Here is a 17,517-nt window from a genome sequence, read left to right as displayed (position 1 = left end):
GTGGGTCACAAATTTTCTACAGGCCAAAGGGAGCTAACTTTTATTTGGCACCTTCTGTGTATCAAGCAGTTCTGGCTTCCCTTTCTTGCCATTCTACCTGTTTTTATTCCCAAATCGGCAACTAACTGAGCTATCTGGGTGCTCCTGTCCAGACTGTGGGCCTCCTGTTGGTACCCAGAGCATCCTGTTCTTACACGTGTGTGTGAGCATGTGTGCGTATGTGTGTGTGAATACCTCTGTGTACCTGGCATCTTACTAAGTCCTTAACATGCAGCAGCACCCCATTTAAACCCCATTTTATAGATGAGGAAACTGAAAGGCTAAGCCAACTTGCCTAAGACCGCCCAGCTCCAGAGAGAAATCTAGCCTGTGGATGTCCAAGTGCAGAGCCCAAGCATTTAACCACCAGTGTAGAGCATTCTACCAGTGCAGTACACGTCACCAAAGTGTCATTGCTCATACATTTATCTCCCACTCCACTGGACTGTAAACACTCTCAAAGGCAGAATTTGCCTTGTTTTCTACTTCACTCCCACTGTGTATAAAGATTTGTTGAAATGAGAAATTAAGTGAATTGGCAGATCTTCTCATCAGTTGCTTTTTGTTCAATTCACTACAGTTGGTTCCTGTCCCTCCTCTCAGCCAAAGTCAACAAACTCCAGGACCTGCACCCCACCCAGACTAAGAGCCTCTCTCAGGCTTGCATCCTTGGCCACCTGGGCTGGCTACGGCATCTGATCCTTGGCCTACCTGCTTATTCAGTGTCTTTCCCACCCTTCACTGCACACCGTTCCTTCCCCTCAGCCAGACCACAGAGCATAGACCCAACATTTTCTCTCCATGGGCCACATTTTCTAAAACCTTAAAACCCTAAAACTCTAAATCCCTGCTTTTACAATGTCTCTCTCCTCCTACAGAAAACAAGATAAAGTCCAAATCCTTGGCCTGGTACTGCAGGCATCTTCACACAGGCTCAACTCGCTTTTCTTGCAAGTTGCATAGCTTAGCTTTAGCTTAGCTGTGGCTTTCCCAGCTCCATGCCATCTCTGTTCGCCTCTCCCAGAGACTCAGCCTCTGGTCTTTCTGCCATCAGTTCAGACCCAACTCATGCCCTCCCCTCCCTTAAAACAGCCCCTTTAAGGAATGACATGAGCATCTCAGGTCTTGTACTTATGTCTTTACTAACTAATTTGCTTTTGAACAGGTATTTACTAACTTACTTAATAACCTCAACTACTTTCAAAAAGGAATCGAGACATCTCTGAGATTTATTGTCTTTATGTAAATTTGCACATAATTGTTATCGCCATTTTCATAGTGTTTGATAGTTTAAAAATGTTTTCACATACATTAATGCATATAATATTTATAATCTGAGGAGCAAGGCATCATCTCATTCACTGCTCGTATTAGACACTTGATTCTCAGAGGGGTTAAGTGACTTGCCCAAGATCACACAGCTAGTAAATGGCAGACTCAGGAAAAGTACCCAGTCTTTTTTAACTCAGAGTCCAGAGCTTTTTTTACCCAATCACATCTTCAAACGTCACTGGTATACTAACACTATTGTTTATCTTTTTGAGTCTTAACTTCCTCAAAACAACTGTAAGTTGTAAAAGAGCAAAAGGCCATGTTTCCCCTTTCATATCTTATATCCTCCCTGCACTCCATCCTGGTGCCAGTTGTGGTGGTTCAATATATTATGTTCATTGATAAATGTCATCGTGGATGAATTAAAAATAAGAGCACCTAAAACTTACAGAGCGTGTCCTGCATGCCAGCCTTTATTCTAAGCACTTTAAAAACATTAACTCCTCCAATTTGCACGCCAGCCCTATGAGTTGGAGCTTTTATCATCCCCATTTTCCAGAGGAGAAAATGAGGCTTAGAGAGATGAAGTCACTTGTCAGAGGAACTAGGAAATGGCCAAACCAGAATGCAAACCCGTGTGGTTTGGCTCCATGTTCCAAGCCACAACTCAATACTGGCTCTAAAAGGGGGCTATTTACTCTGTGACCTCTGTGACCCTCCTTTGGGCTAGATGGCCATGTTCTTACAAACCTAAACTCTTATTTGGAAGAACTTCAGGTTGTTGTTCCATTTGTAGTTTCTGGAATCACCTTTTTAACTCAAATATAGAGAGGATAATCAGGCCACTAAGCATGAAAGAATTGAATGGCTCTGGCAATGAGGCCGGTGAAGGCTCCATTCATATCCGCATCGAGGAGGCTGGCAAAGAAAAGGGGCCCAGCCCCGGAAGGCTAAGTCAGGCTACCCAGAAACGCACTGCAGTTATGCTTCTCATTGTTCCTTCTCTTGTTTTCTCTCTCATCTCTCCCTCCCTCCCTTGCACGATATGAATAAGGAATTGTCGTTTCTCTCCGCGGCAGCTCTATTTAACCAGTGGATAAATGTGAGTACCTTTGTTGGAATTTAGGATTGGGAATGTATATAATTTTAGAAATTTGGAACACATATAATAGAGAACTGAAATTGCAGCTGGTAAGCAGGGAGGGCAGTTGTCTAGAGCAGCGGTTCTCAACACTGACTAAACTTGAGAATCATCTAGAGCAGGGGTCCCCAACTCCTGGGCCTACGGACAGATACTTGTCCATGGCCTTTTAGGAACTGGGCCGCACAGAAAGAGGTAAGCAGCGGGCGAGCCACCAAAGCTTCATCTGTGTTTGCAGCTGCTCCCCAGCACTAGCATCACCGCCTCAGCCTCACCTCAGATCATCAGGCATTAGGTTCTCATAGGAGCACGGGTCCCTGATGCCAAAGAGGTTGGAGACCACTGACCTAGAGCACGCTTTTTAAATAGCCATGCCTAGGTTCTCACCCCAGACACTATGATTTGATTGGTAGGAGGTTTTCCCTGGGCATCATTGTCTTTTAAAAGCTTTCCAGGTTCTTAACATGCAACCAGGGCTAAAAACTTTGGGTCTAGGATAAGCTGGGTAGTCAACTTTTCAATGAATTCCAATATATATGTATAGTTTCATTGAGGTTTTTTTTTTAAAGTGAACATAATTCATCATTGTAATTCACCAAGTTAGAGTTGGGAATTATAGTTGCAATCTGGGAAACTTCCATGTGTGCTTAGCTCTGGGCCCAACATGGCCCAAGGAGCTTTTTCTTCTTCCCTGGAAAGTTCTGTAACAAAGAATCCAGTCCCCACCCTTCCTAGTTGTCTGAATCTCTGTCATCTTTGCCTAAGTAGACCAAGGTGGCTGCCCCAACCAGCTATTACACAAGTGGTTTATTTCCTTTAAATAGACATGAGCCAAGTAGGTAGTGCCTGGCCAGTAGCCACACTGGGACAGCTTCCTATTGCTTCTGTGTGGGGCCTCTCTGACCCCATCACATGGAAGAGCAGGGACCGAGGGTTCCACTGTGCATGTTGATTTCCATATAGACCAACCCCACATGCATAAGCTTGCCCAGTGATGTACTGGACCCAGCTCATCCGAGCTCAGGAGAGCACACCTTTCCCGACTCTGCTTCCAAAGCTGTCATGTTGGTAGCTCGAACTCGGCCATGTGGGAATGTTTACCCTATAGCAATCAGCGAACCGTATAAACCGGGGCTTTTTGTGTGTTTATCCTGGAGAACCAGTTGCTAAACATAAGCACACCCCTGCTTTTACCCACAACTAGCTCCAGGTGAGAATGAAGAGGAATCAAGTCTGATTCCTCCAGTCTCTCTACCAAGCAGAAAATGTTCCAGTAATTTTCCCATCATCCTTATCCCAAAGGTTCCCAGGAGTCTCAAGGTTATCTGCATATGCGCGCACACACACGATCCTATCAACACTATGCTCCGAATCTTTGCTTTGACTAAAGGGTAAATGACTGATAATGACTCCAAGTGTGACTTGATCAGGAGACTTTGCCTTTTGACAACGCTCACACGATTGAATAAAAGAAAGGAATCTGAGAAGGAAATATGAAGCTTCAGCCAGGGAGTGGGGTGGGTTTGGGAAAGGGATTTCCAGAACCTTCCCGGTGTCCCTGAAATTACATCAAAGGTAAATTGTCATCTCTGCCAAGCATTACATCAGCCCTGTCTGTCCCCTAACATGAATCGGGCCTCATTTCCTTTTCCTTCTGCAAGCCAGAACGCTTCTCTGCAACCCATACTGTCAGCCGCCTCAAACCTCACTGTCCTGGTGCCTTCTCAACAAGCTATTGAGGACATGGACCAAGATGAGAAAGCCTTTTGGCTGTCCAAGAGCAATATTCCCACCCTAATAAAGTAGGTATTATGCCTTTTTTCCTTCATGATCTCTTACTGGCGTCAGAGTGAACGAAGCGCAATGGAGGAAAGCCACGTGGTCCTTCAGATCTGTGGACCAGGAACATCTTCTGAGACTGCCCTCACCTCCCCCGGGACGGCGATCGTCAACATTATTGACAGCCGGCTCTGTGCTAACCGCTTTACGTAGAGCTCAGTTAATCCTTGCAAAGACTCTATGAGATAGGCATTTTATTTATTCCCATTTTATGGATGTGGAAACTGAAGCACAGGGTAAATTAAGTAACTTGCCCAGGGTACCATGGCTGATAATTTCAGGGGAGATTTTAAATCCATCAGTCTGGCTCTGGAACCTGAATTTTTTTTTAACTACTCAACGATACCGCCTCATGCATCAATATTTTATTGTGGTCCTTGTGAACTGTTGTTTTAGATATCACACACTACGAGGCACCTACGGAGTGGCAGACCTACAGACTCTGTCATCTTCTGATATGCTGGCAACATCTTTGCAGGGCAACTTTCTTCGCCTGGCAAAAAAAGATGGGGTGAGAGTGCACTGTAATTTGTTTGTTTAGTGGGAACATGTCACTAACATTCATATTGTACTTTTAAAGTTTTGTGTTATGGAAACTTCCAAACACAAGCAAAAATAAACCAAGAATATAACCTCTAACCTCCCTGCAGGCATCACCCAGCTTTAACAATCATCAATATATATTGATACGCTGCAGCGCTACACACACACACACACACACACACACACACACACACACACACACACAGTTACTCTGTAGCAGTGATCCTATAAGATCTGGTCCTCTGCCCACTGGTTAGCCACAAGGTTCTTCCTGACAGACCACAGACTGATCCAGAAGGTCAGATATTTCAATTCTTCTGGGCAAAGGTTTGTGCAATTCCACAACTTTGATTTTTAAGTACGCTTAGCTAAGAGCTTGTTGCTATAACCTACTAATTGAGTCATTATAGGCTACTAAACTTTTATATTAAGTTAGAGTCAGTAGTCAACAAACATTTATTGAGCACCTACTATGCTCCAGAAACTGATCGAAGCGCTAGAGTTAGGGCAGTGCGCAAAGAGCCGAGACCTGTAGAAGCTCACCTTCTGGCACTTACTACAGTATGTCAAGGACTAGTTATCCAGTCCTCTCCGAGGAAGTCTGGCTGCCCTGCGGCATGTGGCAGTGTCTTAAAACTCGTTCTGTGAATTGCACAAGATGAGAATGAAGACTCTACTGGAAAGTGAGAACTGCTACATCGGTGAACCATGGGCTGCAGTCAAAAATGTTTGAGAATTACTGCTCGAAAACATGTCTGCCTTCGTACTCATCAATGTAAATGCTATGAAAAGGCTCTGTGCCTAGTATTGCCTAAATGTGTGTGCCGCACCCGGTAATTCCTTTTAGAAAACAGAAAAGAGCTACAAACGGTCCCATGGATTCTCTACATATTCTTATCATTCTAGTCTAGTGCATCACATACCTATATCAGACAATAGGGTTATTTTTTATCATTGTTTTAAATCGCTGATTCTCTTAACAAGCATTAACTGAACACCCACCCTGGCAGGCTTTTCCTAAGCTCCATAGAGTCAAAGATCAATCAATCAGTCAAGACCACTGATCTGGGAGAGCTAACCATCAAAGACACATTTTTAATGAGTTCATTCCTATGTCTGATATAAATGTCTCCCTTTAACCTAAAAAGATATGCAGGGTGGCCAGGAATGTTTTTTCAGAACCTCTGCTAATGTGACTTGGGAGCTGCTCAGGGTGAGACAAGTCCCCTCTGCACCCAAGGTGCCCAGGAAGAATTTCAAATAAAGGGTAGCGGTGGGGAGATGAGGGGAGGAAGCCAGAGAAACCAGAGAGGGAGAAGCCCAGCTATGTCATGGTTGGTCGGTGGCTACGCAGGTGGGTAGGTTGGGTTTTTACTTAGGTCCATTCCCCATATAGTTAATACTCTCGAAAAGTAGTTGGTTTCTGATCAGGAAAGTCAGTTACTATCTGTATTAGTTTGCTAGAGCTGTTATAGCAAAGTAACACACACTGTGTGGCTCACACAACAGAAATTTTCATCTCACAGTTCTGGAAGCTGAAAGTCCAGTATCAGGGGTGGGGGATGGGGGTGGCTCCTTCTAAAGGCTGTGGAAGGAGCTGTTCCAGACTGTCTGGTAGATGACCATCCTCACATTCACACGCTGTTCTCCCGTGTAGCTGTCTGAATCCAAATTTCCTCTTCTTATCAGACACCAGACATACTATATTAAGGCCCACCCAAGGACCTCGTTTTCACTTGATTGCCTCTGGAAAGATCTATTTTCGAATAAGGTTACATTCAGAGGTTCTGGGGGTTAGGACTTCAACATACGAATTTTGGACAGGGAGGGATGACAGTTCAATCCACAATGCTGTCTAGTGTTTTTCAAATAGCAGGGTCACTGTAGTGACCTCAGCCAGCACTTTTTTAATGAAATAGAAAGGAGTGGGATAGAATTGATGATCAGCTGCCTTCCACATAGTAGAAGAAAGTACTATTCATTTTGAATGTGTGTGTGTGTGTGTGTGTGTGTGTGCGCGCGTGCGCGTGTGATGTCTACAGTTTAAAGATATTTCTCATTGTGGGTCATGGACCAAAAGTGTGAAGGTCACTGCTGCCCAGAAAGTGGAAAACTCAGAAATCATGTCAGTCCCCGTGTGTACGCTATGGGACTCACCTTCCCACTGCGGTTTGCATTTACAGAACATCACAATCGAAGGAGCATCCATCGTTGATGGTGATAACGCGGCCACAAATGGAGTGATACACATCATCAACAAGGTACAAAATTTCATCCTCCCATACATGTAGCTTCTCCCTTTATGTATCTTCCCGTACAGTATCTTTTGGGAGGGAGGGGGAATACTTAGCCTTAATATAAAAGTAACCTGTATTGTGCTTCGTTACTCTTATTTTGAAACTGTTTATAGGCTCTATTCATTCTAGCAGACTCACTTACTATCTAGTCAGCCCATAGTCTTCAATGGGCCCTATGTAAGGTGTGGCCACCTATATCATATTTCTTATATATGGGAACATCTTACAAGGTTCACAAGAACCTTAGTATCGGGAAGTCCATATGTCCAGATGGGATCTAATCGAGAACTGGAGGAGAGGCAAGTGCTTATGTATCACTTTTCCACTCCTCTCTCTGTACGTAGCAAGCTAAAATAATGAAATGGGGAAGGTCATAGAAAAAAATGGAAAAGGGTAGAAAAGGTACTGTGAAATATTCATTTTCTTCTAAGATGCATTTCAACAGTATTCAAAGGCATGGAATAGAAAATAAAAGAATAATGGGAAATGGGGTCTTAAGTGATCCTATAATTTTCAGTTGCTATATTAGGATCTTCACTTAAAATTAAAATTAGAATTTAAGGTATATTGGGAGCTTTTGAAAGGTAGACGATAGAAGAGACAATTAACTAATTGCATTTTAAATAAAATTGTTCTCATTTAGCACTTACTCAGAAAATATCAGAAACGATCAACTATTTCCACTTGGAAAAGAGAGGGTATTTGTAAGGCTCCTGGGTGCATTATTTTGCAAACACGTGGCAATTCTCTTGTATTATTACCAAGAGACATTAAGAAAGAGCAACATTTTTTGAGCAAGTGATTCATCACTTACAGGAAGCTATGCTGGGTTTATGGCTTCATTCAATGCAAAGTAACATTACTTTTAAGGGGCATTTTTCTTTTCTAATCCTGGCTTTCCAAAGCACTAAGAAACTTTAAAAAACACACACACACATAAAATTCCTCTCCTTCTCATGACACAGCCTTATTAGTAGAATCGCGCTGCAACCCAGTTTCTATACTGAGCATTATTATCACGGGAGCTAGTTCAAGTTCCACCTCCTCTTTGAAGCCTTCCCTGATCCTGGCAACCCATATCACCAAGGCTGACATAGTGTCAAGTTCTAGAGTCATACAGACTCTGGGTTCAGACACTTCGCTAGCTGTGTGACCTTAGGCAAATTACCTAACTTCTCTGAGCCTCAAATTTCTTCCCCTGTGAAGCTTAAACAACACCCTCCCTCAATGTGTGCTTCCTAGTGGGCCTTCAGTAAATATCAGTTTTATTCTCTTTTTCCTCTGAAATTCTATGGGATTTCTTTGCACAGAACTCACTTAGCATAACTGTGTCCTCTTGTCGGTATTGGTTTCTTATGGACTAGGTCCTGAACCCCAGTATGATGGCATGTCCTGGAGCAGTGGAGCTGCATCTTTTCCATGTCCCTCATCAACACTAGCCCTCATCTCGTGTACAGTCATAATAGGAATGATTGATAGCCCGCTAGGAACTAAGCATTGTGCCAAGTATCATACGTCCCATTATTTCATTTGATTTTGACAATGACCTTGAGAAAGTAGGTGCTATTGTCCTCATCTCCCAAATGAGACAGCTGAGGGTCCTCATGTTTAAGTAACTGTATTGAGGAAAAAGTTACGTGAACACAAAAGTTTCATGGATGCGTGTCTACCTATTCAAGTTTTCTGCTTAGCCTCTGGGTTGCACTGGCTCCCTAAAGAGCTCCTTCTATACCTGTCCATTGGACACTGTGGTCACCTTCATCAGGGCCACCATCAACAGTGTGCAGGTTGTGCCCCGCATAAAGGTTCCTGGCCTAAAGATGGAATGGCGCTGAAATTCAGCCCACTTCACTCCCCAAGCTATGCACCCTGTTGGTATTGCAAACTATCAGAGGAAAGATTACCTTTTTTTAAAATTGCAGAGGCACTCTAGGGACTATTGGTGGCCCTCATAATTGCATATTGTTATGTGCCATGAACCCACCTGTCGAAGAGCAGCAAGTCCTACCAGCATATGCTAACAGAAATCTGGGGCTTTCTTTCCCAGGTTCTGTTTCCCCAAAGAGGTCTAACTGGCTCTTTACCAAACCTGCTCACCCGGCTGGACCAGATGCCCGACTACTCCATCTTCAGGGGCTACATCATTGCAAGTACCACGTTCTCAGCATGACTCACTTGCCCAGGTTACCTGGGAACAGAAGCCCTTCACACGCTTTTGTTCCTTTTCATTACAGCAATTTAACCTGGCGAATGCAATCGAAGCTGCTGATGCTTACACAGTGTTTGCTCCAAACAATGACGCCATTGAGAATTACATCCGGGAAAAGAAGGTCACAACTCTAGTAGGTATCAGGAGCAATAACCAGGGAAATTATTTTCTGGAAATTCAAACGCTCAACATTTTTCAATGTAACGATCATGTATGATTTCACTCTTCTATCAAAACTTCCTTCCCAGGTACTTAACATACACTCATGCAGAGGCTCTCTCATACACAGACCTCCCCCATGCCAGAGCTGCCCACATTACTGTATTTAGTTTGTACTCCTGGAAGCTCACACTTAGGCCCATATGCACAAGGATTTAGGTGTCCCAGGAGCCTGCATGTGTGTCCACAGGACACAAGTGTTCCCTTGTCCCGAGCCAGGGCTGGGAGTGCAGGCCTGTCTCAGTGAAGCAACAACCCTCTGCACTCCATGATGGATCTGCCTGCCAGCAGTCCCTGGCATGAGGTGGCATGAGGCCTGAGTGAGTCCTCAGTCCCCCAGACCACACTCTCTGCAGGGAACATGGATCAAGCTCTTCACAATGTCTCATCAGACCTCTTCTCATGACCCCTGAGGGGAAAAGCAGGCTGGGGCATAGGGACTCTCTTCATAGCAGTTTTTTCCAAAGAAATCTTTAAAATCTCCCCCAGCCTTTCATGCCCTCACTCTGGGTTTTTAGGGTCATATAATGAATTCTCAACCATCCTACATGGAAAATTCGCAAGTTCTCCCAGGTGATCTGTCTCAGATTTAGTATTTCATATCTATTGTGCCCTGATACCTCAGTCAAAACTTCAGTTCAACCAGCTCCTGTAATCCCCACGGTGCCCGGCACAGCCTAATAAGTGACTAGGGATTGGCCCACCTATGGGTTGACTTTCAATTCTGTGTGTTGTCCAGGAGGAGGACATACTCAGATATCACGTGGTCTTGGAGGAGAAACTACTGAAGAATGACCTGCATAACGGCATGCACCGAGAGACCATGCTGGGTGTCTCCTACCTCCTCAGCTTCTTTCTCCACAGTGACCAGGTGCAACCCTTTCACTTAAAACCCAGGAATGAGTGTCTGAATCCCTATCATCATCACTTCCATATCGGAATGATCTCTTCTTTGGAATAATCTGCTTCTTAAGCCTTATCAGCAAAAGATAGTTGTGTGTGTTTCACCATAAAGTAATGACAAAACCAGTCTGTCAGGCTGCCACTCACGCTCCCTGTCACCAGCCTTCGGATAACTAGTGTGGCTCTACCAGTCACGGTGTTTGAATCCCAGCAGTCACAGGGACCCCTCAGTACTGATTCCTACAAACCCAGCGGACAGTCCTCAAGCAGTCTCCAAGATGGAAGGGAACCTGACAGCAAAACCTCACTCCCAGGAAGTGGCACTGGCTCCAAGCTGTAAGGATCCTGTGATATAAGTAGGATCCAGCAGCCAAATGGATTAACATTATTATCATTGCAGTCCTAGGACCAACTGACCCCACACCAATATTCCAGTATTTATCTCATACGACCCCTAAATATTTAAAAGTGTTTAAAATTTATTTAAAAAAAAGAATTAGAGGCTAAATATTTATTTCAAATATAAAATTTTGTTCACATATTTCAAACATCAAGTAAGATCAACTTAGGAGAATTTAACAAGAAACAATTATACTCTACTATAGATTGTCATAAAAAATAGCAAATTATTAACAAACTAAGTACTATATTAAAGTGAAAAAATTTAATCAGAAATTTTAATCAATAGTTATTTGGTCCTTTTTAAAAAGTACAATCTTAGAAATAATTTTCTCAGTGGTATCATTGAATCATAAGTGAATATTGTGTACATTTTTTTTAACCTGCTTGGGCAAAAGGAAAAGTCTTTCTGATTCTTTAGTATTTAGGGAATAATCAAATTCCAAATATTTAACTGACTCCTACAAATATCTCACCTATTGTATGATAACTGAAGGAGACCTTTTAAATACATTTTCCTACTTTTTCAGGACAAGCGATTTTTTATTGATAAAGAACTTAGATTTTTATTTTTAATTTATGTCATCTTTTATTTCATCATGTGGAAATGAATATTCCAGTGCAGTTAGTTGAATCAATTTCAATTCTGTCATGTTTATTTTCTATTTGTTCAGAAATTCTTTGATCTAGAACAATTTAAAACAGAGGCTTTATCTCACAATAAACAAATAGTTCTGTCTTACAGTAGAGGCTTTGCTTTTATCAATAATTTATTTGCTTTCTCTTAGGACAATGGAGATGTACAAAAAAATGCTCTCTACATGAGCAGACCCACGTTCAAATCAAAATTTTAATGCAGCACATAATTCTGTGCATATAGTCTTACAATGAAAACATTTCACTTATTTAATGCCATATCAATAGTATTACAGCATCAGAAGTTCTGCCATTTTGATACTTTGGAATTTAGAAATTTGTGTTGCAATCACCATTTGACACCTTCAGTGAGGTTCCCTTGTGATTGTCCATATCTGCACAGACCCTGGAATACCTCTGTGGAGTTCAGCCATGAGTTATCCCAATGTCCAGTGAAAATTCACTGGACTCCAAGTCAATGATAAGGGACTCTAACATTCAGTGGAAGCTCAAATTTTGGCACTTAGTAAAGTCATTTTAATATTGACGTTATGAGGAGTTGGGAGGTGTCATTAATCACTTTTAACCATTTATTGGATACAAACTTGACATTTACTTAGTACAATAAAGAAGTCCCCCTTCTTCTAACCTTAGCCCTACCACACCTACACACACAGAGACACACATGCCACCCCAAGTTTTTAAAGAAGTATTTGTTTCCAATTATAGTACTTTTTTTAATGAATAAATTAATGGATTCACTTATTTTGCCTTAATCATTAAGGTATCCTCTCCGTAAAAAAAAATAAAAAAACAAATTTCAGCCTAAAGTTGAATTTGAGTTGGCAGCATATAGATGCTGACTAAGTCCCCGTGTCTCTGGCGCTTATGAACCCACAGGCACGGATGGATACACACGTATACCATGAGCTCCAAAGAAGCCCCAAGGAAAACATGGGGTGATGCCGACCTCTGAGCAGGCTCCACACTCTGGGAAATGATGCTATCTGGTGGCATGTTTTTTACAAATTCTAAAACTCTCCAAAAAATGCTAGTTAATTTTGTTCTTGTATCACTGTCACTTAGCATTTCTGAGGGGTGCTTGTAAATTGACCATGAAGTAGAGACATGCTGAAAAGGCGGTGAGTTCCATTCTTCATAACTCAATTTTTGGAAGCATTCGCACCTGTCTACAGCACAGTTGAGCACATCCGTGGAGCCATTTTGCCAATGGGCACCAACATAAGTGATCATGATTCAGAATTTTTCAATCAGAAACCAGTTAATTTGAGGGATAGAGAGAAACCGTAGAAATTATCTAGAAAAAAGGAGGACATTGAGATTCAGAGAAGGAAATCAACTGGCCAAAGGTCACACAGCTAGATGGTGCCAGATGCAGGACTGTTACTCAGACTCCCCTCTCGGAGGCCAGAGCTCTTTCCACCGCAATGTGCTACCTTCCACGTGAATATCTCCCAGGCTGTGGGCATTGATATCTTCCAATCCCCATCTTCCCTCTTGCTCTTCAAATCACTACGATAAAAACTTACACTTCACCCTCTCGTTCACAGCTCTATGTAAATGAAGCTCCGATAAACTACACCAATGTAGCCACTGACAAGGGAGTGATCCATGGCTTGGGGAAGGTTCTGGAAATTCAGAAGAATAGATGTGATAATAGCAACACTACTATTGTACGAGTAAGTTATATCCACGGCAGGCGATGCAACTAAAGAGTGCTGGCTTATTTTCTATAATTTTTTAAGCATAAGACTCATCTATTAAGACATCTCAATCCAATTCAAAAAACACTGAATGAGCATCCCTGTTGTGCAAAGGAGCATACCCAGGTGTGGCTCCACAAAGGTAAATAAGACATGACTTCTGCCCTCGATGGGTTCACAATTTAATACAGTAAGTTGTACCTTCAGTGCCTAGGAAAGGCTGCCTGGAGGGTTGTGTTGAGCAAGATTCTGAAGCCATGGCCTTCACCTGTGGCAGGTATTGGCCAAGCCTGGTCCACTAAAAGAGAAAAATGGAAATGGATTATTTCAGTAATGGAGTCTTTTCACTCCAACCCACTGGATGATGTAGGATCTTTCTGTTATACTAACAACTGCTGACATTTATGGACACTTATTATGTGCCAGGCACTGCTCTAAACATTTTATATGTGTTAACCCATGTGATCCTCACAGCACCCTACAAATTAGGTGCTATTATTATCTCCATACTGATTTTACTGATGAAGGAAATGGGCCACAGAGAGGCTAAGGTTCACAGAGCTAACAAGTGGTAGAGAAGAATTCAAATCCAGTGTGGCCCCAGAGCCAGAACTCTGAACAATTATACTGTATACCCCAGTAGGTGCTAAGTTAAGAGCACCTTGGCCTCCTCCTATTTTAGGAACAGGCCATACTAAAGAGTTTCTGTTCTTCTTAGTTTATACTCTTTGTTTTGTAATAGTATATATTGCCTCCACCCTGGCCCCTCAGCTGGACCATGTGATCCCAAAACTGGCCACTGAATCTGGCCCAATTCACTAAATAATGAGTTTGCAATAAATGGGGGTTGTTACTGAAGGAATTGGGATTTAAGTGAGATAAGACCTCCACACATTAAAGGATTATCAGCTTCAGAAGAATATAGTGGAGAAAGTGATGCTCAAACATCCAAAACCTGAAGTAGCTGAAGTGGTTGACCAGATGATCTTCTCTAATATCTTTCTCATTTCCAATTCCAAATCCTAAAGACTGTCAGCTCCAAGGCCTGGGAAATATTTGCAGCATCATTTTGCACCCAAAGTATAACCACAAAATGTTCTCTTTGCCTCTGTCTTTCCAGGGCAAGTGTGGGAAGTGTCCCCAGCAGCCGATCTGCCCATTTGGAAGTAAACCTCTAGTAAGTATTTTTTCTGCTTTAACATTATAGTTTCCAGATCTAGGTCCAAATTAGGAAGTGAATTTCAAGGGCACCTCATTTTCACTACCCTCATTCCTTCGCCTGGTTTTAATTTCATTTCACCTTCTTATGTTGTGTGCATCTTTTCAAAGTCTTGAATTTATTTCTTTTGGACCAAAGCAAAATTTGAATTATTAAATAAATCAACACGGGGGCTCATCTCAACCAATGCGCACTGCGAGAAGAGATTTTTCACTTTCCATATATTCTGGTAGCCATTTGAGGACAGAAGCAAGACATCTCATCAGAGAAGACATCGTCCATATCCCGAACCATATATCCAGCCCAGATGAGTTAAACCTGCCTGATTTCCTTTTCCATTCGAAGTTACAACTAACTTTCTCTAAGAAACGGAGGGCAGACTTGGGGGAGGTAGATGTCTTTGAATTAATTACCAATCTGTGTTTCTCATAGCTATTTACTGTAAAAGCTACTCTTAATAATACTTCAACCATTACAAAAAATAAATACTCGTGTACCTTTCAGAGCACGATAATAGTAATTTATAACGGTGACAAGGCTGATTCTCTCACTTGAGTTTAATTTAATCTTGTAGATTATAGGTCTTTGTAAGCAGCCTTAAACCTTTCCCAGACCGAAGCAGAGTAGAAATCAATACACAGAGAGAACTCAAGGCTCAGGTCAACCAGTGCATAGTCCCGGAAGAATGTTTTTGTCTGGTCTACTCTATGATTCTTCCTAACTTGAGTTAGTTATCTAGAGAAAAATTCTTTTTACGGAATACTGCCCTATGGTATAATTATTTGGATTTTTCTGCTTGGTGTTCTGGCAGCCAACACTGTGTTTGTGTGTCTTCTTATAAACCATGCCCCTCCCTTTCCAGAACATTTCGGTCAGAGAGACAGCCGTGCATCACCCACCTACTTGCTTTTAGAGATTGGAAAACGTTTTCTCCACCACAAAGCTGACAGAATCGTTACTGTTTCATAGGGCGAAGAGACGATGAAATGTATCTATACCATTTATTTCATGGGCAAGCGATCCGTGTTCATAGGGTGCCGGGTGAAATGCGTGAAAACTGTCATCGTGAGTATAATGATTTAGTCATCCTTCTAATTATTGCAGTGATACTGGGACGTGTAATCGTATGTTATATTTTTCAAAGGGCCTTTACATGTACTCCTTCTGCCATCTCCTCTTCCTCCTCACTATCTTCATTATCACTGTCATTCAAAGGAGTAGCGATAGCAATAAAACTCAGGACAGTCCTGTAAGTCAGCACATAGAAGAAACACACTGCAACATCCAATTGTGAGATGAAGAAGGTGAGGGACTGAGAAGCTGAGAGGACTTCCCTACGCTCGCGCCGGGGTGAAATGCCCTGCAAGCATGCTCGTGAGCAACAGGGACAGAAGACATGGCCAACTCCCCAAGGAAAGAGACAGCGCACCTGGGCATTTAGAAAACAGGAGCCCAGAGCTAAGGATCTCTGGGCTGCTGCTCTGGAATCTGCAGGGAAATTCTAACTTCCTGTCTTGCTTTCCCAGAAGACCAGACACCACCTCAGCCTCTCCGACAGAGGTGATGTGGTTTAGCTCTTTATGCTGCAGAGCTTGAGCTGCAGCTTTTGTGTTAACGCTCTCAAGCCAAGCAGACATCCTATGGGGTTTCCCTCACCTACAAGAGATTCATGTTTAGAGTGCCAGAGGCTCGCCTGTGTTGGCCTCCCATCTTCAGTACCCGGTGAAATAACATACAAGGGGAAGGGGCCAGGCTTGGGGAAGGTGGCCCTCCCCTCTGGCATCCCTTGCTTTATCCTTTACTTAGTCCTTACTGGCCCTCCTTTCTCACTTTTCTTCATCCTCTTCTCTTACTTGCCTGTTGCCTTTCCATCTTTCCAACCTCCTCTGTGGAGGCCTCCATCCTGTTTCTGCCCTGCCCTCCCTGATAAATTGCTTAGCCTCTCCTGGTCCTCGGGGGTCCTCGCAGCCTCTCCAATATAGGGTCAAAGCTAAAGGCACACAGCCCATCCCAGCGGCGGGATTTCTACACCTCGGCTGAACAAAACCGGAAGATGGAAGTGCAGGCCCAGCCTCGTCCTTCTGTTTCAGACGAGAGAGTGCTGTGCGGGCTTCTTTGGCCCGCAGTGCCAGCCCTGCCCAGGGAAAGCCCAGAACGTCTGCTTTGGGAACGGGATCTGCTTGGACGGAGTGAACGGCACGGGCGTGTGCGAGTGCGGGGAGGGCTTCAGCGGGACAGCCTGCGAGACGTGCGTGGAGGGCAAGTACGGAATTCACTGCGACCAAGGTGCGCGCTCCCCCACCCCCACCCCAGCCCCAGGCCGGAAGAGTAACTCAGGCTGTCTCCCCAGGCCGGCTGAAATCCTACCTCTATTATCATGTGAATTATAAGATCATTTGTGTTGGGTAATTTGCACGGGGCAGTGTTTCCAAACATTTTCCATCACTAACCGAGACCTACCGGCCCATCCCCCCACCGCCACTCCTCCCCCGACACACACCCTGATCTGTTCACTGACATTCCCCAACCCAACCACGTTTCTGATTTGCCTTGTGTGCACTAGTTCTCATAGTAACACTCTCAGTTTGGGACTTTTGCTCAATCGTTTTGAAAAGCATATTTGTGCACATTATCTCGTTTAATCCACCCAGGAGCCTTATATACTTGAGTATGGTCATGCCAAGTTTACAGATGAGTATATTAAGGCAGAGAGGTTGAATGACTTCCCCCACAAGGTCACACCTGATGAGAGGCAGAATTGAGATTGAAGTGCACGCCTTGCTTGACTTCAAAGCCTTGCTTTTGACTCGTGCTGTCCTTTATGTGAAGATCATTCTATTGATTCACCTTCAACGAGCCACATACTTTGTTGTTTTCACAAAAATAGTGATCTGTTTGAGCTAAATCATCTGCGTTCTCTCACCCTGACTTTCTTGTGCCTAAGGACACACACCTGGTTGATTTGGGAGGAGAGGTTTCCTAATCCATGATGAGAAAACAAAGCATTTCTTTCACATTGTACTAAAAGCCATAAATTTGACCTGGCTGTCACTGTTTGGCCACATAATATATAATTG

General features: G+C 43.2%; 1 protein-coding gene across 1 annotated transcript in view; it reads left to right on the top strand.

Moving 5' to 3' along the window:
• The window catches only part of STAB2 (stabilin 2), a 136,989-nt gene that overhangs the window by 63,578 nt on the left and 55,894 nt on the right, over nucleotides 1-17,517 (top strand). Inside the window, exons 28-38 of the mRNA XM_039877947.1 lie at nucleotides 2,366-2,413; nucleotides 4,118-4,254; nucleotides 4,688-4,802; nucleotides 7,018-7,095; nucleotides 9,179-9,277; nucleotides 9,366-9,473; nucleotides 10,299-10,430; nucleotides 13,069-13,197; nucleotides 14,342-14,398; nucleotides 15,410-15,505; nucleotides 16,531-16,726. Of these exons, the coding sequence (XP_039733881.1) occupies nucleotides 2,366-2,413; nucleotides 4,118-4,254; nucleotides 4,688-4,802; nucleotides 7,018-7,095; nucleotides 9,179-9,277; nucleotides 9,366-9,473; nucleotides 10,299-10,430; nucleotides 13,069-13,197; nucleotides 14,342-14,398; nucleotides 15,410-15,505; nucleotides 16,531-16,726 (1,195 nt within the window). The remainder of the gene's footprint in view (nucleotides 1-2,365; nucleotides 2,414-4,117; nucleotides 4,255-4,687; nucleotides 4,803-7,017; nucleotides 7,096-9,178; nucleotides 9,278-9,365; nucleotides 9,474-10,298; nucleotides 10,431-13,068; nucleotides 13,198-14,341; nucleotides 14,399-15,409; nucleotides 15,506-16,530; nucleotides 16,727-17,517) is intronic.

This window comes from Pteropus medius, unplaced genomic scaffold (genome assembly GCF_902729225.1).
Source record: "Pteropus medius unplaced genomic scaffold, Ma_sr-lr_union100, whole genome shotgun sequence".
Taxonomy (NCBI): domain Eukaryota; kingdom Metazoa; phylum Chordata; class Mammalia; order Chiroptera; family Pteropodidae; genus Pteropus; species Pteropus medius.
Note: the sequence above shows the minus strand (reverse complement) of the source record. Positions and strands in the feature narration are given on the sequence as shown.